This window comes from Oryctolagus cuniculus, chromosome 6, assembly GCF_051225735.1.
Source record: "Oryctolagus cuniculus isolate XC-2025 breed Fujian yellow rabbit chromosome 6, ASM5122573v1, whole genome shotgun sequence".
NCBI lineage: Eukaryota > Metazoa > Chordata > Mammalia > Lagomorpha > Leporidae > Oryctolagus > Oryctolagus cuniculus.
The window spans coordinates 95,981,267-96,004,535 of NC_142872.1; the positions used below are offsets into that span (position 1 = coordinate 95,981,267).

General features: G+C 43.8%; 1 protein-coding gene across 4 annotated transcripts in view; it reads right to left on the reverse strand.

Annotated features, from left to right (window-relative positions):
- The window catches only part of SLCO5A1 (solute carrier organic anion transporter family member 5A1), a 184,603-nt gene that overhangs the window by 11,110 nt on the left and 150,224 nt on the right, over window positions 1-23,269 (reverse strand). For all 4 annotated transcript variants that reach the window (XM_051844559.2, XM_002710462.5, XM_089335356.1 and 1 more), the window contains 3 exons: window positions 20,040-20,238; window positions 4,335-4,494; window positions 1,552-1,793 (listed from right to left, as the gene is read on the reverse strand). In XM_051844559.2, coding sequence (XP_051700519.1) covers window positions 1,552-1,793; window positions 4,335-4,494; window positions 20,040-20,238 — 601 coding nt within the window. The remainder of the gene's footprint in view (window positions 1-1,551; window positions 1,794-4,334; window positions 4,495-20,039; window positions 20,239-23,269) is intronic.

The following is a 23,269-nucleotide window of genomic DNA, read 5'->3' on the forward strand; positions in this document are numbered from 1 at the left end:
AAACCATTCACATAAATGTGTGCTTATAAAATGGAAAATGTCCAAGGTGCAGTGTCCTTGTTATCTTCTCCCCGACTTATTTATTTCTCATAAGAATTTGCTGGGTGTTGCACGGGTGGTTGTTACGTCCCAAATATCTGCTAATTGAGGAACCTAGTGAGTAAACCAGTGGGTTTCTCATGCACCAATATCTTACATTCCAGGCACAACTTTACCAAGAGAGTAAAGTACAGCTCACTGCCTTGCTAAGCAGTGCCCAGCACTGTGGTGATCTAAAGAGCCAAAAGGAAGGATGAGGGTTAAATCACTTCTTCACTCCCTTATGGCACAGTGCCCCTGGTCTCCCTACAGGTACCATGCTCTCACTTTACCACACTGCCCCTTCTGCCCACTGCAGGCTTTACTGCAAATACCAAAACACTGATTTGAATGTGACAGTGTCAACTCTTTTACAAGAACAAAAGTAGCTTCCAAGTCCCCTTATAAACAAACAAACAAAAAATCAGATAGGATGAATAATAAGGCAAAGAGGGCACGGCTTAAACAACTGAAAATCACCTCTCCCAGGCTACTGTTTTCTTGACTCATCTCCAGAACGTTATACGATAGGAAAACAAGTGAGCGCAGCATTTGAACTGCAGGCTCAGCATAAATCATCATGGATCCTGGAGGTACAGTATGAACAGCCTACAAGGTTGCAGATAACAGCCTTTGTTGTATGCATCATTTAATAACTCTACCAACTGCCTTCCTGCCTTTCTGTGGGTCTGGCTTCTCATAGTTAACACAGTAATGATTTTTAGCTCCTAAAGATGGACCTCATAGGGCAGAAAATACAGGAACAAAAAGCACCCCAAAGAAGTTTCAGTTAACAGTAGGACCAGAACCTAACTAATAAAGAAAGTTCCGGAATATGAAATGGTACAAATAGCCTTTTTGTAATTGTACTGATAATATCTTCCTTTCCTTTTCACATTTAACTAACAAAAGCCTACTGCTAATCTTGTGATTGATCAGAAGATTTGTTCAATAGATGTTGTCCTAAGAACTTCAGGAGCAAACGTCAGATAAAGAAGGGATTTGCGACTACCAGCCCAAAGTGCCAAGCTTCCTGTCAAAGAAGTTTCCATCCAAGTGACATCAGAATGACCAGAACCAACCCTAAAACCTGTCTGACAGTCTTCCCTAACCCTCTAGTCCCCCAGCTTCCTGCTAACTTGCAAATTATGGAAAGCACTTTTGAGACTAAAGTTGTCTACTTTTTCCCCAAGAAGCCGGACTCTTGAGTAAACCTCAACTCTCAACTCTCGTCTCTGGTGAATTGGCTGCCCAACATTGAGTAACCCCCATCTAATTTTTGACGGTATCATCTTCCCTTTCGGATAGCAAAAAGCTGACTCTTTGTAAATTCACCTGGCAAGTGTCTGAACATTCCTCCATACAACTTGTTTTGCCCGCCTCTCTGCTCTGCCTCATGGGCCCACATTCTGGAATCTGCCTCTGGCAGTTCTAAGCACATCACCCACCGAAGAGGTGGGATGCAGTTCTCACCTGAGTGTTACTATGATGGCTGATGGCTGGGCGCATGCTGTGATGAAGGTGACTATGAAAAGAAAAACTAAGAAGGGGATAAGGGTATTGCAGGCGCGTTTACACTTCCCAGACAGAGCATAGCCATTCTCATTGAGATAAGTTTTAACAATGACCACGCGGAGCTGACCACGCTGTCCCACTGTGGGTGGAGTGATCACTTGTCGGCTTTGGACACAGGTGCATTCTGTGTAATTCCGTATCTAAGTGAGCAAAATAAAGGTCAATGTGCATCAATCAAAAGTAAAAGGTAGCATAGGAATATTAAGACAAAGTTAACATGTTCTAAGACAACCCTAGTATCTAAAAAATTAACAATATTTCATTGATAACACCTTCCTTACTGATAACAGTAAGAATTTAAAATGTGTATCTTAATGATGTTAAAATCTGTTGGTCAAAATTGTTTAGACCTAAATTTTTCTAAGAAAATTTCAATACTCATTTGTATAACACTCACAATCCATAGGCTCATTTTTGGTTATAATTAACTCCTCGACTCTACAATTAGAGAAACTTCTTAAAAACAGGGACCCAGGGGCCAGTGCTGTGGCTTAGCAGGTAGAGCCACCACCTGCAGTGCCAGTATCCCATATGGGCACTGGTTCTAGTCCCAGTTACTCCACTTCCAATCCAACTCTCTGCTGTGGCCTGGGAAAGCAGTAAAAGATGGCCCAACTCCTTGGGCCCCTGCACCCACGTGGGAGACCCGGAAGAAGCTCCTGGCTCCCAGCTTCGGATTGGCACAGCTCTGGCCATTGCGGCCAACTGGGAAGTAAGCCAGTGGATGGAAGACTCTCTCTCTCTGCCTCTCTTTCTCTCTGTGTAACTCTGCCTTTCAAATAAACAAATAAAAAAAAAACTTAAAAACAAACAAACAAAAAAAAAAAACAAAAAACCAGGGACTCAGAGGTGGCTGTTTGGTGATTTGGTGCAACAATTAAGATGTCACTTTGGATGCCCACATCCCATAAAATAATGCACAGTTCAAGTCCTGGCTACTCAACCTCAGATCCAGCTTCCTGTTAATGTGCACCATTAGAGGCAGCAGATGATGGTTTGAGTATCTGGGTCCTGGTCACCCATTGAGAGGCCAAGATTAAGTTCTGGGCTCCTGGCTTTGGTCTGGTAGAGCCCTGGCTGTTAAGGACATTCAGGGAGTGAATCAGAAAATAGGAGACCTTTCTCTGTCTCTCTCTTTCTCTGTGTGACTCTCTCAGAATTTCAAGTAAATATAAATAAATAAGTAAACATAAAAAAACAAGGACCCAACCATATTTTTATCTGTGCTCTTCAGAACACCTAGCACGATGCAGAGCATAGAGTTCCCTATAGGGAACGTCCATTAATGTTAATAAATGCAAAGAATTCATAACACAATCATGAAGAAGTGTGAAGAAGGAGTGCTATCAAATCATCTGTACTCAAAGGACTGCTCGTCTTTTCAAATACTTATTTATTTTCATCTACTTAAAGGGCCAAGAAAGAGAGAGACAGAGACACAGAGAGAGGTCTTCCATCCACTGGTTTACTCCCCCAGTGCTCACAGAAGCTAGGGCTGGACCAGGCTAACACCAGGAGCCAGGAACTCCATCCAGTTCTCACACATGTGTGGTAGGGGGCTCAAGCACATGATCCATCATGTGCTGTCTCCTGGGAAGATGTCATTATCTGCCATCTTAATAAAAAACTGGATCAGAAGCAGAAGAGCCAGAACTCAAATTGGCCTTCCAGTATGGGTAGCAGGCATCCCTAATGGCAGTTTAACCTGCTGTACCATAATACATACCCCTGCTGGTCTTTGTAAAAGAATGAGGACCAGAAGATGCATTGGCTCCCAAGGAAGGACTTAGCCACTGGGAAGTGCAGATTTCAGGGTCTGTTTCAAGTTGGTCACACACTGGAGCTCACTAACTGTACAAGTATAAAGGGGGAACCAGCCACAGGAATTCTCCATTTATCACTCTAGTGTAAAATTCAAAACTCACAAATGACACTTCCTAAAAATTCAATGATATAATCCCTTATTATCTGCACAAAACAAGCAAACACACTTAACTTTTCAATTAAAGCAACTTTCTCCAATCTGTTATTACACAAAGAATTAAACCAGGCTCAGTGAAGAACTGTGTAGGATATGAACACCTTCTCCCACAGCATTAGAACCTATTTATAATTCACAAGGAAGGGAATTCTCAAAATAGCCTATTCTTGAACTGACAGAAATATCTTTACCCTGAAAGTCTTTAAAAGGTCTGAACTAAGCTGATGGTCTTGAAAAATGACTACGGTCCATCTTCACAGATGCCCATCACGGAGCTACTTTCCCATTCTCTCCCATCAGTACCAAATGTGGCCACCCTGACTTTCAAACCTATCACAAGAGTCCTGCAAAGGGAATGAGTGCAACACCTAGAACTCAACTTTGTCCAGTACCATTGAGTTGACACAACATGTAACGTGGAGAGGGCTGACATGGAATCAAATCTCTAGACCCAAATGCCCCAGTCGTGCCTGGGGAAGTGTGTCTTTGGTTGTCTAGTGGCTAGGATTTGGTGCTTTCGTGCCTGGGGAAACAATGATGGTACTGCATAATATTCCTTCCTCTAGGATTTGATCAGAGGTATTTTGTAGGTTATTTGGAGCCTCTTAAAAAAGGAGACTGAAGTCATCATGAGTGCATATGAATTCTGTCACAGGACACTGGATTCACATCGGAAGAGGAATGTAGGGTTTATACTTACTCCAGTGCTAAGGTTACCACTATTGACACAGCCAGCCAGACATGGATTAAAGTATGTGATTCCATCTGATCCACAGACTGGCTCATACTCATGTATCTTACAGCCACAGTTCACATTGCAGCTTCCTGTCAGATTCCTATGGGGCATGGTGAGAGAAGGTCTAAGAGAGAAAAAAAGCAAGCCATCAACAACATTTATTAAAACAAACCAGTAAGAAAGTGCTTGGTGGTTACTCATTTGTCCATTCCAGAGAAGATATTCCCATCAAATCAAAGCTGTGGCCCCACGAAGTAGCCATTTTCAGTAATTATTTTTATGACTTTAAGACAAAACATTTCAGCTTTCTGAGAGTACAGTCAATGAGTTTTTTCAAGTTGTCCATCTTGCCTCAGTTTTGCCCTCTACCTTGGTACAGTGGATCAGGTCTCAATGCCTGGCCTCAGCAATTCTAACTCTTGTATACCTATTTGCTTACTGGAAGTACTTGCCCCCATGTCTTAACTAAGCTGAGCCTCAATTTCTCATTACTTTCAGTTTTATTTTATTTTAGTTGACACATAATACCCGTACACATTTGTGCCCTGCAAGCTAACTTATGTATGTGTACATTGTATAATGATCTGTTCAGGGTGATTATCATATCTTTCACCACAAACATTTGTCAATTGCTTTAGCTGTAGAATATAGAAAGTACTTTTCATGACTGAATCAATAACATCACTGAGAGTAATAAACACAGGCTCCATCCATCACAATTATTAGTGTAGGCTCCCGGGACCAAAATCTTTAATTGTGCTAGAAAAACTTATTGAAGTAAGACGTGGGATTCTAGAAACTCAAAAGGAAGTGACTGTTAAAGATTAATTAGGAAGCACATCACTGGTTTGGAGAAAGATTAAACAGTTCTTCTCTTGGGTATATGGATCTGGATTCACAATGAAACATGGTAAGTTTTGTTTTTCATGACATGTATGATACAAAAACAAGGATACAAGATTTAGGGAAAAAAAACCTGTAAAAAAATCAATTCAGGTTGCAAATATAATGAGGAAAAAAGGCAAGTAAGGACACAGGACTAAGGAGAGAAGTGTACCAAAAATGGCAGTGGGGGAACAGAGGCAATCAGATACTCCAGGAGTCCCCCCCAGAAGGAAGTAAAAGGCAGTGCAGTCCACCCAACAGTCCATTTTTGTGACCACCACTGCTACTCACCACTGATTAGATGCTGTTCCTAAAGCTACATGAGTCAACAATAGCAGACCCTTCATCCATCCACCTAGCCGTCCTTCTATCCATCCATTATCCATCTACCCATCCATCCTTCCATCCATTATTCATCCATTCAGCAAACATTCTGGAACAATGGTCAGGTGCCAAGACTTATCTTGGCAGCATCTTTAGTGTTGCTTATTCCAAGGCTTTTCTCCTCTGGCCTCTTTCATAAGCTGATAACTGAATCCTCAAGTGAATGTTTTTTTGTTTTTTAAGATTTATTTATTTATTTGAAAGTCAGAGTTACACAGAGAGAGGAGAGGCAGAGAGAGAGAGAGAGAGAGGAGGTCTTCCATCTGCTGGCTTACTCTCCAATTGGCCACAACAGCCGGAGCAGCACTGATCTGTAGCCAGGAGCCTGGAATTCTTCTGGGTCTCCCACATGGGTATAGGGGCCCAAGAACTTGGGCCATCCTCCGCTGCTTTCCCAGGCCATAGCAGAGAGCTGGATCGAACGTTGAGCAGCTGGGACTCAAACTGGCACCCATATGGGATGCCAGCACCGCAGATAGCAGCCTCACCTACTATGCCACAGCACCGGCCACTAGTCCTCAAGTTTTAATGGGAGAAAAATTCAAAGCAATATGAAAGTCCTATCAAGAAAGTCTTTTTCCAAGGCAAAAGTCAAATGAATTATGTTCTTCATTCATGTCAACCCACAGAAATATGTTATTCCAAGACTGTGGTCATCATGTTCATAAATTCTTAGTATCCAAACATTTAAAGTTTGAATATATCCCTCTTCTCAAAAAAGTCTGATTCTTGGCCAATGGTTCTCGATGCTATGGCATCTGAGAGAAGAGGTCGGGGAGCTCTTAAACAGCCCCTCACCTCCCACAACAAAGAATGACCTGGCTCAAATGTCAACAGTGCTGAGGGTGAGACTCAGATCGACCAACACATTGTACAGAAGGCCAAGGTAGCCACGTGATCAACCATGAAACTGCTAAGGGCTATGGTAATGGCTAGCACATGAATAGCATTCCATGTGCACTGCTGTTCTCTTCACCAGCACTTCAGGAACTTAACTGCAAGGCATGACCACATAAAAGGGTATGTTTAGTCACTAAAAATGGCAGGCTTAATACCATCCCAGTGGCTACTACTGGTGCTTTTCAGAAGCTGCCTATTAACAACACACTCTGTATTTATTTATGGCAGCCAGATTCTAAATGTCCCAGTCAAGAGAAAGGAACCGGAAGAAAACAGCACCAGATGCTCAAAACACTTGAATAACAGGCAGACCAAAACGCTTTCCAGAGTTCAGGAAACAGAGGCACAGCCCTGGGTCACCCTTCGGTATGTTTGCTTTTCTTGTAACATCATGGTGTCTAATACAAATGATGCAATATAAAAAGCTCTAGAAAAATCAATACTAGGAACAAATACAAGTAGCAATGAAAGGAAGTGAGCATTCATGAAAATGTCATTGGAGAAAGAATGTGGCACAAAAAAGAAAATTGCTGACTTGGCTCTTCTTTTACACTGTACTGAATTAAAGGGAAGTCTTTAAAAAAATTAAGAGGAAGAAAGAGCAAGTCATACACACACACACACAGAGAGAGAGAGAGAGAGAGAGAGAGAAATTCCATACCCCGCTTTACCCCCCAGGTTTGGGTCAGGCTGAAGCTGGAACTCAGGAACTCAATCCAGGTCTCCCACATTAGTGGCAGGGATCCAATGACTTGAGCCATCACCACTTGAGCCATCACCATGCCTCGTAGCATCTACCTTAGCAGGAAGCTGGTGTCAGGAGCTGGAGCTGAATACAGGTACTCATCTTTGGCCATACCACCCTGAACACACCAGATCTCGTCTGAATACAGGTACTCTAATTGGGGACATGGGTGTTCCACACACTGGCTTAACAGCTTACCCAAATGCCCCAAGAAATAATTTTTTAGAAGAACAACGTCTTGGTTGATTGTGGTTCACTCTCCTGAAAACAGACTGTTTTCTATCAATAGTGAAAGTGCTTACACCTGGGTGACACTAAGCACTCTCATCAGCCCGGAGTGAAGCCAACATGGGAACAGAAAGCACATCAGGGCCTGCCCTGCGCTGCACTAACCCCTGGGCAAAGGGACCGTGTGTCACCTCTCCAGCACACAAAAACATGTCTGACAGAATAACCTCCCAAATAAAAGGCTCAAGTAAATTCATGGGCTCATGTAAGTATTAATTTCAAGGAAGGCAGACGGCCTAACAAATACCTAATAAACTACACAATCCAAGTCACAAGCTTGAGACTCACTCATAGTCTCTTACTATAAAATGATGAGAGATATGAGAGCTAGAGATATGAGAGGAATCCCAGCGATTAACTAGGAATTTGCTAGTCATAAAGACTAGGAAGCTATGAGAATACAATCTTTGCCACTCAGTCATTGAGGGCTCAAGAAATCCAGCCCTTGGAAGATAAGAAAAGTAGTGAACAAGAAGAAAAAAGAGCCTTGTTGTCCAATCTTTATTAAATCAATAACATGAGTCAATGTTTATTTACAGTAACATATGATAGCACAACAAATTATTATCTAATGTAGGTAAAAACCAATAGTTGTCATGAGGTCATTATAGCTGAATACAAAAGAACACAATATATTTTAAAAAAATACATGGAGGCTGGCACCGCGGCTCAATAGGCAAATCCTCCACCTTGCGGTGCCGGCACACCAGGTTCTAGTCCCGGTCGGGGCGCCGGATTCTGTCCCGGTTGCCCCTCTTCCAGGCCAGCTCTCTGCTATGGCCCAGGAGTGCAGTGGAGGATGGCCCAAGTGCTTGGGCCCTGCACCCCATGGGAGACCAGGAGAAGCACCTGGCTCCTGCCATCAGATCAGCGTGGTGCGACGGCCACAGTGTGCAGGGTGCGGCGGCCATTGGAGGGTGAACCAACGGCAAAGGAAGACCTTTCTCTCTGTCTCTTTCTCACTGTCCACTCTGCCTGTCAAAAAATTTTTTAAAAAATTAAAAAAATACATGGATTCAGCACTGTGGTATAGCAGGTAAAGCTGTCGCCTCCAGTACCAGTATCCCATGTGGGTGCCAAATTGAGTCCTGGCTGTTCCACTTCCAATTCAGCTCTCTGCTATGGCCTGGGAAAGCAGTAGAAGATGGCCTAAGTCCTTGGGCCCCTGTACCTGCGTGGGAGACCCAGAAGAAGTTCCAGGCTCCTGGCTTCAGATCAGCATAGATCCGGCCATTGCAGCCATTTGGGGAATGAACCAGAGGATAGATGACCTCTCTCTCTCTCTCTCTCTCTCTCTCTCTACCTGTCTGTAACTCTGCTTTCAAATAAATCTATATTAAAAAATAAAAACATATACAGAACCAATTGTGTCCCATCACCCTGCACCATGACCTAAACATCACTTGAACTTCCCCATACAACATCCTTTGACTGGTCTCTACAAATCAGAGGTCCCCCTTAACTGGCTTTCTGCCTCCTCTTAGGTTTTTTCCCCATTAAAAGATATGCCAGGGGACTGGCATTGTAGTACAGATGGCAAAGCTGCCGCCTGCAACGCCAGCATCTCATATGGACACTGGTTCATGTCCCGACTGCTCCACTTCAAATCCAGCTCCCTGCTACTGCGCTTGGGAAAACAAGGGAAGATGGCCCAAGTACTTGGGCCCCTGCCACCCATATAGGAGATGTGGATGTAGCTCCTGGTTCCTGGCTTCAGCCTGACCCAGCCCCAGCCATTGCAACCATCAGGGGAGTGAACCGGCAGATGGAAGAGATCGCTTTCCCTCTCCCTCCCCTCCCCCTGCTCTGTAAATATTTCAAATAAAATAAATAAATCTTTAAAAAAAAACTCACAAGATCTGTGAGTTCCAATGGAAAAAAAAAGGTATGATATGAAGAAATAAATGCACATTATACTCAAACCACGTGAATTAAAAGAATATGAAGCTGCCGCCTGCAGTGCCGACATCCCATATGGGCGCCGGTTCTAGTCCCAGCTGCTCCACTTCCAATCCAGCTCTCTGCTATGGCCTGGGAAAGCAATAGAAGATGGCCCAAGTCCTTGGGCCCCTGCACCCATGTGGGAGACCCGGAAGAAGCTCCTGGCTCCTGGCTTCAGGTTGGTGCAGCTCCAGCTGTTGTGGCCAATTGGGAAGTGAACCAGCAGACAGAAGATCTCTCTCTTTCTCTGCCTCTCCTTTTCTCTCCCTCTCTGTGTAACTCTGACTTTCAAATAAATAAATAAATCTTAAAGAAAAAAAAAGAATATGATTCACACAGCAAAACCCTCTTTAGCAAAATGTTCTAATCAATTAGAAAAAAACCTGGTACCTTTCTCATACTTTCTTAATTTTTATCAACTTATTCTTCAAGATGGCTTGAGTTAGAATGTTTCCTTTCAACTCTACTTAAAATTATAAACTTTATACTAAGATTCTTCCTTTGCTTTGCAGAGCTATGCAACTTCGGGTTTATAATAATTATTATTATCATCCTAATCACTGTTGCCGTTTAAAACTGACATTAGCAGAGCCTTATTTTTACTCCACAAATTGCACTCTGAAACCTCCACTGAAGTTGCCTCATTCATTCCTCATGAGAATTACAATTATTTTTGCTGTGCCTCCATCCTTCAGATGAACAAATTGGACTTGAATGAATGGATACTGCCAAAAGTCACACAGCTAGTAAGACTCAGAAGAGGGGTTAAACCCAGTTTTATCTGTCCCCATAGTTGGTGCCCCTCAACCCCTATACCAGCACAGCAGCTTTGCATAGGGTCCAGAGTTTCTACTTCTGTAGCACAACTCTTCTGGTGGCTCCTCCCACTTCCTTCTTTCTGGACAAAGCCCTAATGCAGCTTTTCTGGCACTTAGTGTTTAGTGATCCTGAGTATTAAGTCAGAAAGAGCTGAGTTCAATTCCAGCTCCACAATTCACAGCTGCTATGAACTTTGGATTTCACATCATAAAACAGAGATCAACATGTCCGTGTCTCCTAGTTGTCAGGATTAGATGACTAAATGCATTGTGCTAGGACATGAAGGGCGCTAAGACAGCTGTGTGCTCTCTTTATCTGCACATGGCAGAAGCATTCATGAGTAACAGTAACATAATTACAAACTTGAAGAGCACACAAAAAATAAAAACTCATGATATTTTTCTGCTCAGAAAGGAAGAAGTCATTTTCTAATTTATTCCTACAAAAGATGCTAGGAAAAGCACAAGAATAAGATGTCTTGTCAGGCCTCCCACCTTGTAGCTGCAGACCTTGGGTCAACTCTTTTAATCTGTGACTAATACCCTCCCTGGCTACGTGAGACGAGGCAAAGGTAATCAGAGAAGGGAGTACACGATAATATGTGTGAAAGCACTGGGTTTACTGGAGGGCTATATTCATGAAAGGTGACTACTCTATCCAATTATTTTTTATTTATTTATTTTTTTATTATTTGACAGAGTTAGACAGTGAGATAGAGAAACAGAGAGAAAGATCTTCCCTCCATTGATTCACCCCCCCAAATGGACTAACCAAGTGAGCCATGGCGCCAGCCCCTTTTTTTCTATTGTTAAAGCTCCCTTAACCACTAGGCCAAACACCAGCCCATGGAATCACATATTGTACTCACAGCTCAAAATGTCTCTAATCCCATTAATAAAAATAACTCTCATGCTCACAAAACACATGAGTCTACGATCCTTTTGGAAAACTTTTTTTTTCTGATTTTCTGCAATCTCCTTTAGAATTAGTAATATCTGTAAACACCCAAAAGATTTTTCACTGCTGCAGAAGGATTCCTGGGATTTCCCAGCCATGCTCTTCTTCCAGCCTCCTGCCCACCCTGCAGATTTGAGCTGTCTGACCACCTCAACTTCCTACCCTGCCGGCTGGCCCCCCAGTACCTTCAGGCCATCAGCCTCCTCATTGCTAGAGTTCCACAGATCAGCGGCATATACTGGGGTGAAGATTGTGGGCAGTTACCAGAGCTTACAGAGCTGTACCAAGTCCTACCTTGAGCTGGGCAGGATGGCCTGAGTCCTGCCCTGCTGTGGGGGCCATAATAACCCAAGGGTATTTTCCAGGGTCCTGAGAAAGTGGCTCAGTAACACTGCTTTGGACAATAATGTCCTGCTTTGGAAAGTTGCTGGCAGGCCTAGCCCCGAGCCCACACAGGGAACTCCAACCTTATCCCAATGGTTCTGTTGTAGAAGCCATGAGCCTGGTCCCGCCTCCAGAGTGGTGGGAGAAGTAAAAGGTGGGAAACAAACCCGGCTACTCTCCCCGTGGAAGCCTCTTAATACAGTGAGTTAACTTTTAAATGGAGCCAACTTGCAGCCAGTGTAGGCACAGGAACCACAAGCTACCAGTAGTCTAGGGCCTGGTGAAGGAAGCATCAAAGCCCTAAGCTTCTGTTTCAGTCCCACTGGGGCCAGAGAGGACTGGGGCTGCTGAGACAAGCCAGGAGTGCGCTAACAGGTGACTGAATGTTTCAGCTGAACAGACATCTAATTCAACTGTGAAAGTCACTTGCATGGGCGTTTGGTGCTACAATTAAGTCACCTCTTGAGTACCTGGGTTCCAGTCCCTGCCTAATTCTCTATTCCAGCTTCCTGCTAATGCTGGCCCCCTTCAGAGGCAGCAGGTGATGGCACCTGCCACCCACCTGGGAATCCAAGGTCTAGCTCCTGTGTCCTGGCTCTGGCCCTCTGGCCATTATAAGTATTTGGGGCCTGAGCTAGCAGGTGGGAGGTCCCTCAATATTATTAAAGTTTTAAAGGTTCAGTTTGGAATGATGCCAGAAGATTTAATCAGTGGAAGAGAAAACTTCCATAAAGCTGTCACTGAGGTCCAGGTTTAATGGTTTAATTGGAGAACTGAAGAGTGATCGGCAAGAAATGCTATCACTTGCAAGGGCTGGTACGCCTGAAAGGGTTGGCCCACTCTATAAGTAGGCCATGTTGCACAATTGTAAGACCAGGCATGGTGACATGGAAGATAAGGTGCACCAGAGGAAACCTAGGAGACAGGTTTGCATTAACAAACTGTATCTGCTTCATGTCTACAGTCTGAATGCTATGGGACAAACATGGAGTCATAGAAGAAACTTTAGGGGAAAATCTGAACATCTGACATTTTTTATCTGGTGGGACAGCATACATCATCTTGACCAACAGTCACTGCTATGGAGAGAAATTTGTCATTTCTCTGTCATTTGGCAGCTCAAGAAGTCACCCTGAGAGATTTTAGGCCATTGCTTCAAGTCACGAAACTGTAGGAAGATACATTAGTGATTTTACTTGAAGTTCAAAGAGATGACACCTAGTCAGTGAAAGATAATAAAACTAGAATTATTAAATTATTTATCAAGACATAGTCCTGCTTTAAAATTCTGTGTATAGATATGAGATTTAACCTTATTTTTTTTTAAATTATTTTTGATAGGCAGAGTGGACAGTGAGAAAGAGAGACAGAGAGAGAAAGGTCTTCCTTTGCCGTTGGTTCACCCTCTAATGGCCGCCGCTGCAGCCGGCGCACCGCGCTGATCCGATGGCAGGAGCCAGGATCCAGGTGCTTTTCCTGGTCTCCCATGGGGTGCAGGGCCCAAGCACCTGGGCCATCCTCCACTGCACTCCCTGGCCATAGCAGAGAGCTGGCCTGGAAGAGGGGCAACCGGGACAGATTCCGGCGCCCCGACCAGGACTAGAACCCGGTGTGCCGGCGCCGCTAGGTGGAGGATTAGCCTATTGAGCCGCAGCGCCGGCTGAACCTTATTTTTTTAAAAACTATCTGAAAAGAGATTAGAGTGAGGAGCAGTAATTCATATTACATTTCTATAGAGTATCACTTACACCACTTTTCATAGTAAATGGTGGCTCTGGGCTGCAGGATGACGAGTGCACATGTGTGAAACACAGTTCAGCAGCCACACACAGAAAAAGCAAAGCACATTTCCTAATGAAAACTTCAGGGGAATTGTGGGTGTTAGGAAGGTAATTACTTAGGTTGGAAATAGGCTTGGATATTAACTGGAGCTCCTGGTACCTTTCATAATGAAAACTCATCAGATTTTCAAATCTGAAGTCTCTTGATAAGTAATTTTCATTATGCAGTGGCTGGAACACTTAACGAGAGATCTGCCCACTCAATGAATTTTTAAGTGTGTAATACAGTGCAGTAGGCTCTAGGTCACAATGTTGCATAGCAGATGTCCAGAGCTTGTTCATCTTGGCTGATTGAAATTTTATGCCTATTAGTTGGTAACTCCCCAGTTCCCTCTGCCCTAGTCCATGGCAGCCACCATCCTGCTCTCAGAGTCTACGAATTTGATTATTTCAGACCCCTGATGGGAGCCATGCAGTCTTTGTCTTTACAAGACTGGCTTCTCTCACTTAGCGCAATGTCCCCAATGTTCATCCCTGCTGCCAAATCCTGCAGAATCCCCTCCTTTGTCAAGGCTGAACAGTGTTCCATATGCTCCATTGTATGTACACCTACATTCTCTTTATCCATTCATCTCCTGAGAGACATTTAGGCTGTTTCCACAGCTTGGCTATCAAGTCTGAGGCTTTTTTTATCTGGTTCATTCCACGAAAAGACTGTGACTTCGTTTTGGCTCCACAGGAAAAGTTGATCAGCCTAAAATCTCCCAACCCTACAGTAGGCACTTTGGTGGCTCGTAAGTACTTGACACTAATTCAGAGTTGGGTCAGTGAGCCCTGCAAGGTCAGAAAATCCAGCAATCTCTCTCTCTCTCTGTGTTTCAAATAAAAAATCTTTAAAAATATTTTAAAAACCTCACAAAAACTTCAGTGAATGTTGGTTTGTACTGTATACTATGCATTCTTTTTTATTCTTTTATTTGGCATATGTTAATAATCAAAACCATTGCATTCAGAATCAGAGAAACCTGGGTCTAGTTCAGCCATTTTCTAGCTGTGTGACTTTTAGCAAGTTATTTAACCTCTCTGAACTTCTTTCTATTCATATAAAAATGTAAAATATCAAGTCATTAGTCAATTGCCTACTATTTATGCATCTTAACCCACTTTATTATTTCTATAAGCCTAAGAGATAGACACTACTATTAGACTCCTCTTAACACCGAGGACATTGAGGAACAGAGAGGTTAAGGAATTTGCCAAGTACTTTATTCAGTACTCACATCAATTCAATACTATTAGTATCCTCTCCTTAAATATGTGGAAACCAAGCACAGAAAAAGGTTAAATACTTATTAAATATTAAATCCCTAGGTTATCTCTCTAGCCAGAGAACATTCTCCATGGAAATTGAATTTATCTCTTGCTAATGTGTAAAACCTCATTGACATCAAACTGCAAATACTGGAAATACTGGGTCCATGCAGCTGTTCCCAGCACTCCTAGGCAAGCTGCGTTTTCTTGGATGATTGCAGTGACATGAGAAGAAGCAGGCTGTAAACTACGGATTTAGGAACCTGGGTGCAAATTTACATCAAGGTCTCACTAGGTCCAGGAACACAATCAGTACTGCCCTAGCAGAGGTAGGTGCCACACATGCCCTTGTTTCTCAAAAATAAAAAGGAGGGGCAGGTCCTGTGATGTAGCAGGTGAAGCTGCCGCCTGCAATGCTGGCATCCCATATGGCTGCCAGTTTGTGTCCCAGCTGCTCCATTTCAGATCCAGTTCCCTGCTAATGACCTGGGAAAGCAGTGGAAGATGGCCCAAGTGTTTGGTCCCTGCCACCCACATGGGAGACCTGGAGTAAACCAGCAGTTGGAAGATTGTCTCTCTCTCTTTCTCTCTCTCTGTAATGTTGACTTCCAAGTGAAAAAATTTTTTAATTCTTTTTTTTAAAGAAAAGAATACAATGGAGTGATTTTGCTTGGTGTGATCAGGAAGCCAGTAAAAACTTGAAACTGACTTTTATTAGTGTCCACTGGATTCTAGACTCTGCACGAGGAAACAGGAGAACCTTCCCTTCTGTAATCCTCGAAAATCAAAACTACAAACATTTGTTCAACATATTTGAATGCTTTGGGGCCAGCGTTGTGGCACAGCAGGTTAAGTGGCCACTTGCAATCCTTGCATCTATCCCACTTCTAATCCAGTTTCCTGTTAATGAGACTGGGAAGGCAGTAGATGATGGCTCAAATACTTGGGCCCCATGTGGGAAACCCAGATGGAGTTCCTGACTCTTGGCTTCAACCTGGCCTAGACCTGCAGTAGCTGACATTGGGAAGTGAACCAGCAAACGGTTAGTCTCTATCTCTCTGTCTCTCTCTGCCTTTCAAATAAATAAATAAACCTTAGGGGGAAAATAATTGAGTGTTTTAAACTGGAGGTTGAAGATAGGAGAAAAGAACATTTAATTTCTCATTTTTTAACCATTTCTGCATTATTTAAATTTTTAAGCCACATGAATTTAATTATGCTTGTAACCAGCTAAGACTGATGTTATCACCAATTTCACAGATGAGGAAACCAAGACTCAACAATATTACCTGGCTTTTTTGCAAGGCCTGACAGCTTGAAAATGATGAAGCCAGTCCTCGCCTTGAAACTTTAGGCAGTTCGTTCTTAGTAACCTTGTGATCTCACCAATGTGGCATTGGTTGTCCACTGAGAAAATACAGCTATGGTAAGATAAAGAACTGGAAGAAATGGAATTAAGAAAATGGAGCTACCACCAGGGGCCTGGGGAAGGAAGCTGACTGGAGCTAAGTAAATGAATTGCTCAGCAAAGACGAGGGACTGCTAAGATGGGAACTCATCAATTTGTGATGGGGCCAATTATATAATTTTTCCCAGGGGTGCTGGGAGAGTTCAGAAGCAGTTGATTCAGGATGAGCAAGACAGATGGAGTGTTAAACAAGAAAAAGTCTTGAGAGGACTTGCAGTTTAAAAGCAGGAAAGTATTCATGGAGCCTGTCTTCCATGCCCTGAGTAAATGCTTCAAACACACGTAGGAGTAAGGAATAAAGCCATGGTGGCAAGGAGAATTGCACAGAGCGACACCAGCTTCATGAAAAAGGCACGTAGATAGGCAGAGGCTCCGTGAACTGGGCAGACGCTGCCTGGGAGGAAGAGCAGCCAGGCTGCCCCGGGGATTCTCTACAAGACTCTGAGCTCAAAGTCAGCAGATGGGAGAGGGTGAAGTGTGGAGGGGAAGCAGGCGACTCCCTGGGGATGCCAGAGGGTGGGGGAATGCACATCGGTGAGCCCCTCCCTTCTCATCTGTCCACCCACGCCCATCTCCAATGCAGGGCCCAAAAATTCATCAAAAAGTCCTTCTTGGGGGCCATGTAGTGATACTGTAATGTGGGCTTCCCATACTGATGTGGGAAAAGTCAGGGACACAGTTCATGAGCTGGAGGTCACACCTCCCCCACCCTCATGTAATCATATCAACCCACCCCCAGAATGTACCTGGGGAAAGCTCTCTTTCTCTCTCTCTCCCCTCATGCACTCAGGGAAAGCAGAGTATGGAAGTCCCTCAATACCTGGCCCACTCTCCCTTAATAAACCCTCATGTACCAGTGTATTCTCACTCTGTAAATAAACCTTATCATGCTGCATGATGTGTTTGTACTTTCACTTAGAATTCTTTAAGTAAAAGGCAGGAACCTGAGATAGGAGTTTGAGCCTAACCTAGCCCAGAATAATATGAGCACTAGTACAAATCCTGGCTGCTCAGTGATGGTCCAGCTCCCTGCTAATGTTCCTGGAAAAGCAGCAGATGATGATCCAAGTGCCTGGGCCCCTAAACACACACTGGGAGACCTGGATGGAGTTCCAGGCTCCTGGCTTCAGCCTGGCCCTGCCCCAACTGTTGCAGCCATTTGGGGAGTGAATCAATAGATGGAAGATCTCGATCTCTCTCTTTCTGTCTCTCTTTCTCTCTCTCTCTGTAACTCTACCTCTCAAATAAATAAATAAATCATTTTAGCAAAAAGACACAAGGTGGCCAGCACCGCGGCTCGCTAGGCTAATCCTCTGCCTGCGGCACCAGCACCCCGGGTTCTAGTCCCGGTCAGGGCACCGGATTCTGTCCCGGTTGCTCCTCTTCCAGTCCAGCTCTCTGCTGTAGCCCAGGAGTGCAGTGGAGGATGGCCCGGGTCCTTGGGCCCTGCACCCGCATGGGAGACCAGGAGGAAGCATCTGGCTCCTGGCTTCGGATCGGCACAGTGTGCCGGCCGCCACTTGAGGGGTGAACCAACGGCAAAGGAAGACCTTTCTCTCTGTCTCTCTCCCTCTCACTGTCTAACTCTGCCTGTCAAAAAAAAAAAAAAAAAAAAAAAAAGACACAAGATAAAAAAAAAATCCAATTTTATTTGCAGAAAGATTTGCAAAGACATCACTTTTTAAAACCATACCAGGATGCTGTGAAAGAAACCAAGCAGAATACAATGAAGAAAAAAATTATCCTCAAAAGAAGTATAGAAATTAAAAAAAAACATAGTTTAGATAACTCCTTCACAGCCAAAGACAAATGCATGAGATATAAGAGAAAATAAACTACAAACAACCAGTTTATAAGTTCCAAAATCCAATTAGCAGGAATCCTGGAGAACAGGAAAGGAAGAAGCAAGAGTGAGTACAGCTAAAGTGAAAGACAATTCCCTGAGATACAGAAAGACATCCCTGTTGGGTTAAAAGGGCCTAGAAAGTGCCTGCAACAATGAACAAACAAAGCCCCGTGCTGAGACATCCACTCATTCATTCATTCATTCACACAACAAACATCATGCATTATTTTACACTTATTGTGATGCAAAAAATTTCTACATCCAGGCATAGTTTTTTGATAATATGCATTTTCCATGAGCTTTTTGGAGATGCCTCTTCCTAGCAGGAATGCTACTATTATGTAGACAGAGATAGTAACTGTTCTCAGGGAGCTCAGACTTCAGAGCTTTGCAAGAATGAAGCAAAGAATTAAACCAAATAATTTCAGATCATGTTAAGTGCTACCAGGGATTTAAGGAAAACTAACATAATTAAACGTGAGTGGGTGGAGAGGATTTGGTTCTCCTGTGCAAAGAGAGAAAGCCTCTCCAAGAAGGTGGCATAGATGACTGTGTAACGCATGGCCTCTGTGGTCTGGACCTCAGTTCTGTCATCTGTGAAACCAGCATAACAATGACACCTGCCTGACAGGACTGCTGTGAGGATTCCTGAGCTAACATATGTAAAGCTCTTGGGAGAATGCTTGGCATGCAGTAGGGGCCATAGAAGGGTGAGCTAGGCTTCATATTGTTGCCACTAACACATGCTTTATGAAGGCCCAGAAAAGTGTGTATTGAATGCTCTATGTGGTTATGAAACAGAACAACTTAAAAGCATATAGTTGGGGCCGGCACTGTGGTATAGTAGGCAAAGTCTCTGCCTGCAGCGCCAGCATTCCTCAGGGGCACCGTCGGTTCAACTTTCGGCTCCGGCTCCCTGTTAATGCACCTGGAAAAGCAGTGGAAAATGGCCCAAGTACTTGGGTCCCTGCACCCACATGGGAGACCCAGTAGAGTCTTCTGGCTCCTAGCTTTGGATTGGCCCGTCTCAGGCCTTGGCAGCCATTTGGGGAGTGAAGCAGTAGTTGGAAAACTTTTCTCTCTGTCTCTCCCTCTCTCTGTCTGTAGCTCTATCTCTCAAATAAATTAATATATATATGATATGTATATATATATATATATACACACATTCATAGTTTCTTATATAAAGAAACCCTGGAAGGCTACACAAAAAAATGAAAACAAGTGGTTACCTGGGACATATATTTACTTGGAGAGTAGAAATAAGTAGGTGCATGAAGGAATTGGGTTAGAACAAAGCTTTTGATTGTATTTTATGTTTTTAAGCTATGTGAACGTATTACCTATTCAAAACAATATATTGAAATCCATACATGGGGGAGGCATTTAGCCTGCAGTTAAGATGTCCACATCCTGCACTGGAGCACCAGGCTTCTTCCTCTAGCTCCCCTTCTGACTCCAGCCTCTGGTAATGTGCAACCTGGGAAGCCACAGGTGATGGCACAAGTAGTGAGGCCCCTGCCACCCAAGTTGAGACCCAGACTGAGTTCCTGGCTCTCTGCTTTGGCCTAGGCCAGCCCCAGACATCATGGGCATTTGGGGACCCGAACCAGCAGAGAGGAACACTCACTCTCTCTCTTTCTACCTCCCCCATCTCTGCTTGTCAAATAAGTAATAATAAATAATATATACATTAAAAAAAAAACAGAACAGTCTCATTAAGCCAACAAGTATTTCTTCCTCATCTTCCATAATCAAAATGCTATGGGAGTCACCCTGGGAGAGCAGAAAGGGATGCAGAAGGAGGTGAGACCCCGGTCTCTGCCCTCCAGGAGCGTGAGCCCCCCAGAAGAGACAAAGCAGGCAGGGAGAACAGCAGGGCGGCAGGACCCAGGCTGAACTCAGCACAGAAACAGAACTCACTTCTCCCTTCCATCAGACTGAGGCCAGAGTTACTTACCCTGTTGTATACGGGATGTTTATGCCGCCTAGATTAATACTTTCACATCCAACAATAAACAGGGTTGAGAAGCACAGTAAGGACACACCACTGCAGATCATGGCCAGTTTTGCAGATTCTCGGGCACCGAGTTTCAGTTTTTTTATAATGTAGCCTCCTAGCACAATGCCGACACCAGCACTGGGGACAATGATGACGCCTGGAGAGAAGAAGAGTAGAGGATTAATTTGAATCAGTGTGCAGGCGTGTTTGTCTTTTCCAGTGGTTCTGGTTCTACTTGTTCATTAGCAATGAAGACTCCAAAATTACCATAATCATCAAATCTTCAGTGTGCATGATTTGATTGCATAATAATATTTTCAATACCCACAGTCAACAAAGGAGTCATATCAAGACAACACAAAAAATTCTTACAAAGCAATAAAGACAAACAGCCCAGTGGAAAAGTGACAAAAGTTGAATAGGCCCTCCACTGAAGAGAAAGTCCAGGTGACCAATAAATAGATGAAAGTCTCTCAACCTCATTACTAAGAGGTAAGTTCAGATTAAAGCTCCTGTGAAATACCACCCAACGGGCTGGCACTGTGGCGTAGCAGGTAAGGCCGCCGTCTGCAGTGCCGGCATCCCATATGGGCACCAGTTCAAATCCTGGCTGATTCACTTCCAGTCCAGCTCTCTTCTATGGCCTGGGAAAGCAGTGGATGATGGCCCAAATCCCTGGGCCCCTACACTCACATGGGAGACATAGAGGAGGCTCTTGGCTTCGGATTGGTGCAGCTCCAGCCATTGCAGCCATTTGGAGAGTGAACCAGCAGATGGAAGACCTCTCTCTCTCTCTCTCTCTCTCTTTCTCTGCCTCTCCTTCTCTCTATATGTAACTCTTTCTAATAAATAAATAAATCTTTAAAAAAAAAAAAAAGAAATACCACCCAACACCAAGCATGATGGTGTTGATGCAAAACTATGGTAATATTGCATGTTGGCAAAAATACGGTGCTGGGAGCTCTCCACACAGTGAGGGGGTATACATTTCAATGGGCACTTTGAAAACAGACCAGGCAGAGTTCCATTCCTAGACCCATACCTGAAGAAACTCATGCACATGGGTGTCAAGAGAAGTTTAAAAGAGATCTGAAGCATCCCACTAGCCAGAACAGGAATAATGCAAATGTCCACCAATGGATTTTTTATACGTAATATTTCATATGATAGACTACTTCTATATAGCAATAAACAGGGAGTAACATGGCCACCCACAACTACGTGGATGCATCATACAATAACAATGTTGAGTGGAAGAAATAAAATGCAGCTGAGTGCACTAGACATGATTACATTCATATAAAGTTCAAGAACTGGTAAAACTGAACTGTGTTGTCTAAGATCATACACTGGCAGTGCCACTAGAGAAAGCCCAGGAAGCAACTGCCACAAACGCTAAGGAAATCGGGGAAGAGCTGGTACCAGGAAGGGATGTGGGTGCTCCTCTGCTGCTGGAAATCCCCCACTCCACTACCTGGGTAAACAGACATTGCTGTGAACAGCGTGTTTGTGTCCACCCCATTCCTGTGTGAGACCCAAACCCCACAGTGGTGGTATCAGAGACTGGGGCTTTGGGGAGGTGATCGGTCATGAGGATGGCAGCCAGAAACACAGCGGTGTTTAAGAGGTCTAGGAGCTCCCTTGCCCCTTCCATTGGACAGTGAGAAATCGGCCATCTATGGCCCAGGAAGAGGACTCTCACTGGATATCACATCAACTGGGCACCTTCATCTTGGGCTTTCCTCTAAACGTGTGAAAAATAAAATTGTATTATTCATACACCACACCATCTGTGGTAATTCTGTTATAGAAGCCTGGTTGGACTAAGATAGTTATGCAAGTGTTCATGGTCCAATTGTTCATCATCTTTAAATTTTGATTAATGCACTTCTGGGTGTGTTGTATTTCACAATAAAAAATAAAGAAATAGTCATGGCGCCCCCCTCCCCAAGAAGCTTATCATCTAAAAGAGCAAGATGTGGGTTAATGAACGATCAGCATACAATAAAATAACTAAATACAGGGAAAGAAACACCTGAGTCCTCCCTGGAAGAAATCAGCAAGGGCTTCTCATACCTGGCTGCATTTGAGCTGATCCTGTCCAGGTGAGACAGAATCTGCCCAACAGACCAGCAAAGAGAAACTATCCTGCACTAAGGCAAGGAAATATCAGGAAGCAGAATTGAGGTTCAGAGCTGTCCAAAGTATTGGGAGCATGGAATACAAGGGACCTAGGGAGGAGGAGGAAGGAAGAGGAAAACCAGAGACCGTGTAAAGGAACCTATGCTGCACCTCTGAGCAGTGGGAAGCCACGGAGAACTCGCAGCCAGGTCAGATGCAATGGGAATTGTGTATTATAAACACCACTTTTTTTTTTTTTTTTAAGAAAAAGGATTGGTTGACTGATTTACTTGAAAGGCAGAGAGACAAAGGGGGAGAAACAGCGAGAGAGAGAATTTTGTATCTGCTGGTTCACTCCCCAGATGGCTGCAACTGTAGCTACCACCATTACAATGGTGTCATAGAAAATCAAGGAAAGATCATTTCAAGATGGAAATGAACAATGTCATCATTGCTTATTAGAGAAGTCCAATCAGCAAGACTGAAATGAGACAAGTGAGTCACTGGAGATGCTGGCAGGGGCAATTCTAAGGGTGTCTTAAAGGAAGAAGCCAGACTCACATGGGCTGAAAAATCCGTCACAAAGATCTAGAGACTGGGAGTTCACACCACTCTTTCTAGAACTTTGTGGAAAAGAAGCAGGGCTTTGGGTCTAAGAGAGTGAGGCCCAGGTAGAGTTAGGGCTTAGGGGAGAGGGCTGTCTGTGGGCCATGATGCAGAGGGAGCATAAACACACTCGTACACTGAGGAAAGCAGAGTGACAGGGAAAAGTTTAGTTAATGACTATGCAAGATCCTTGAGAAGTCAGAACACAGACTCAGCCAGTAGCACAGACAAGGGGCTTAGCCCTGCACAGGGAGAGACTCCTTCACCCAGGCTACAGCAGATAATGCATCATCAAGTTGAGTTACAGTTCCACAAATATTAGATTTTTCTATTTTCCTACTTTGACTTTATTTTGGAGACAAAATGCAATATGTATTCTAACAGAACATTTGAAAAACATCAAAGTATGAAGGAACAAAATCCCCCGGCTTAGTTTCTGGCATATCTCATTGAAGCCTTTT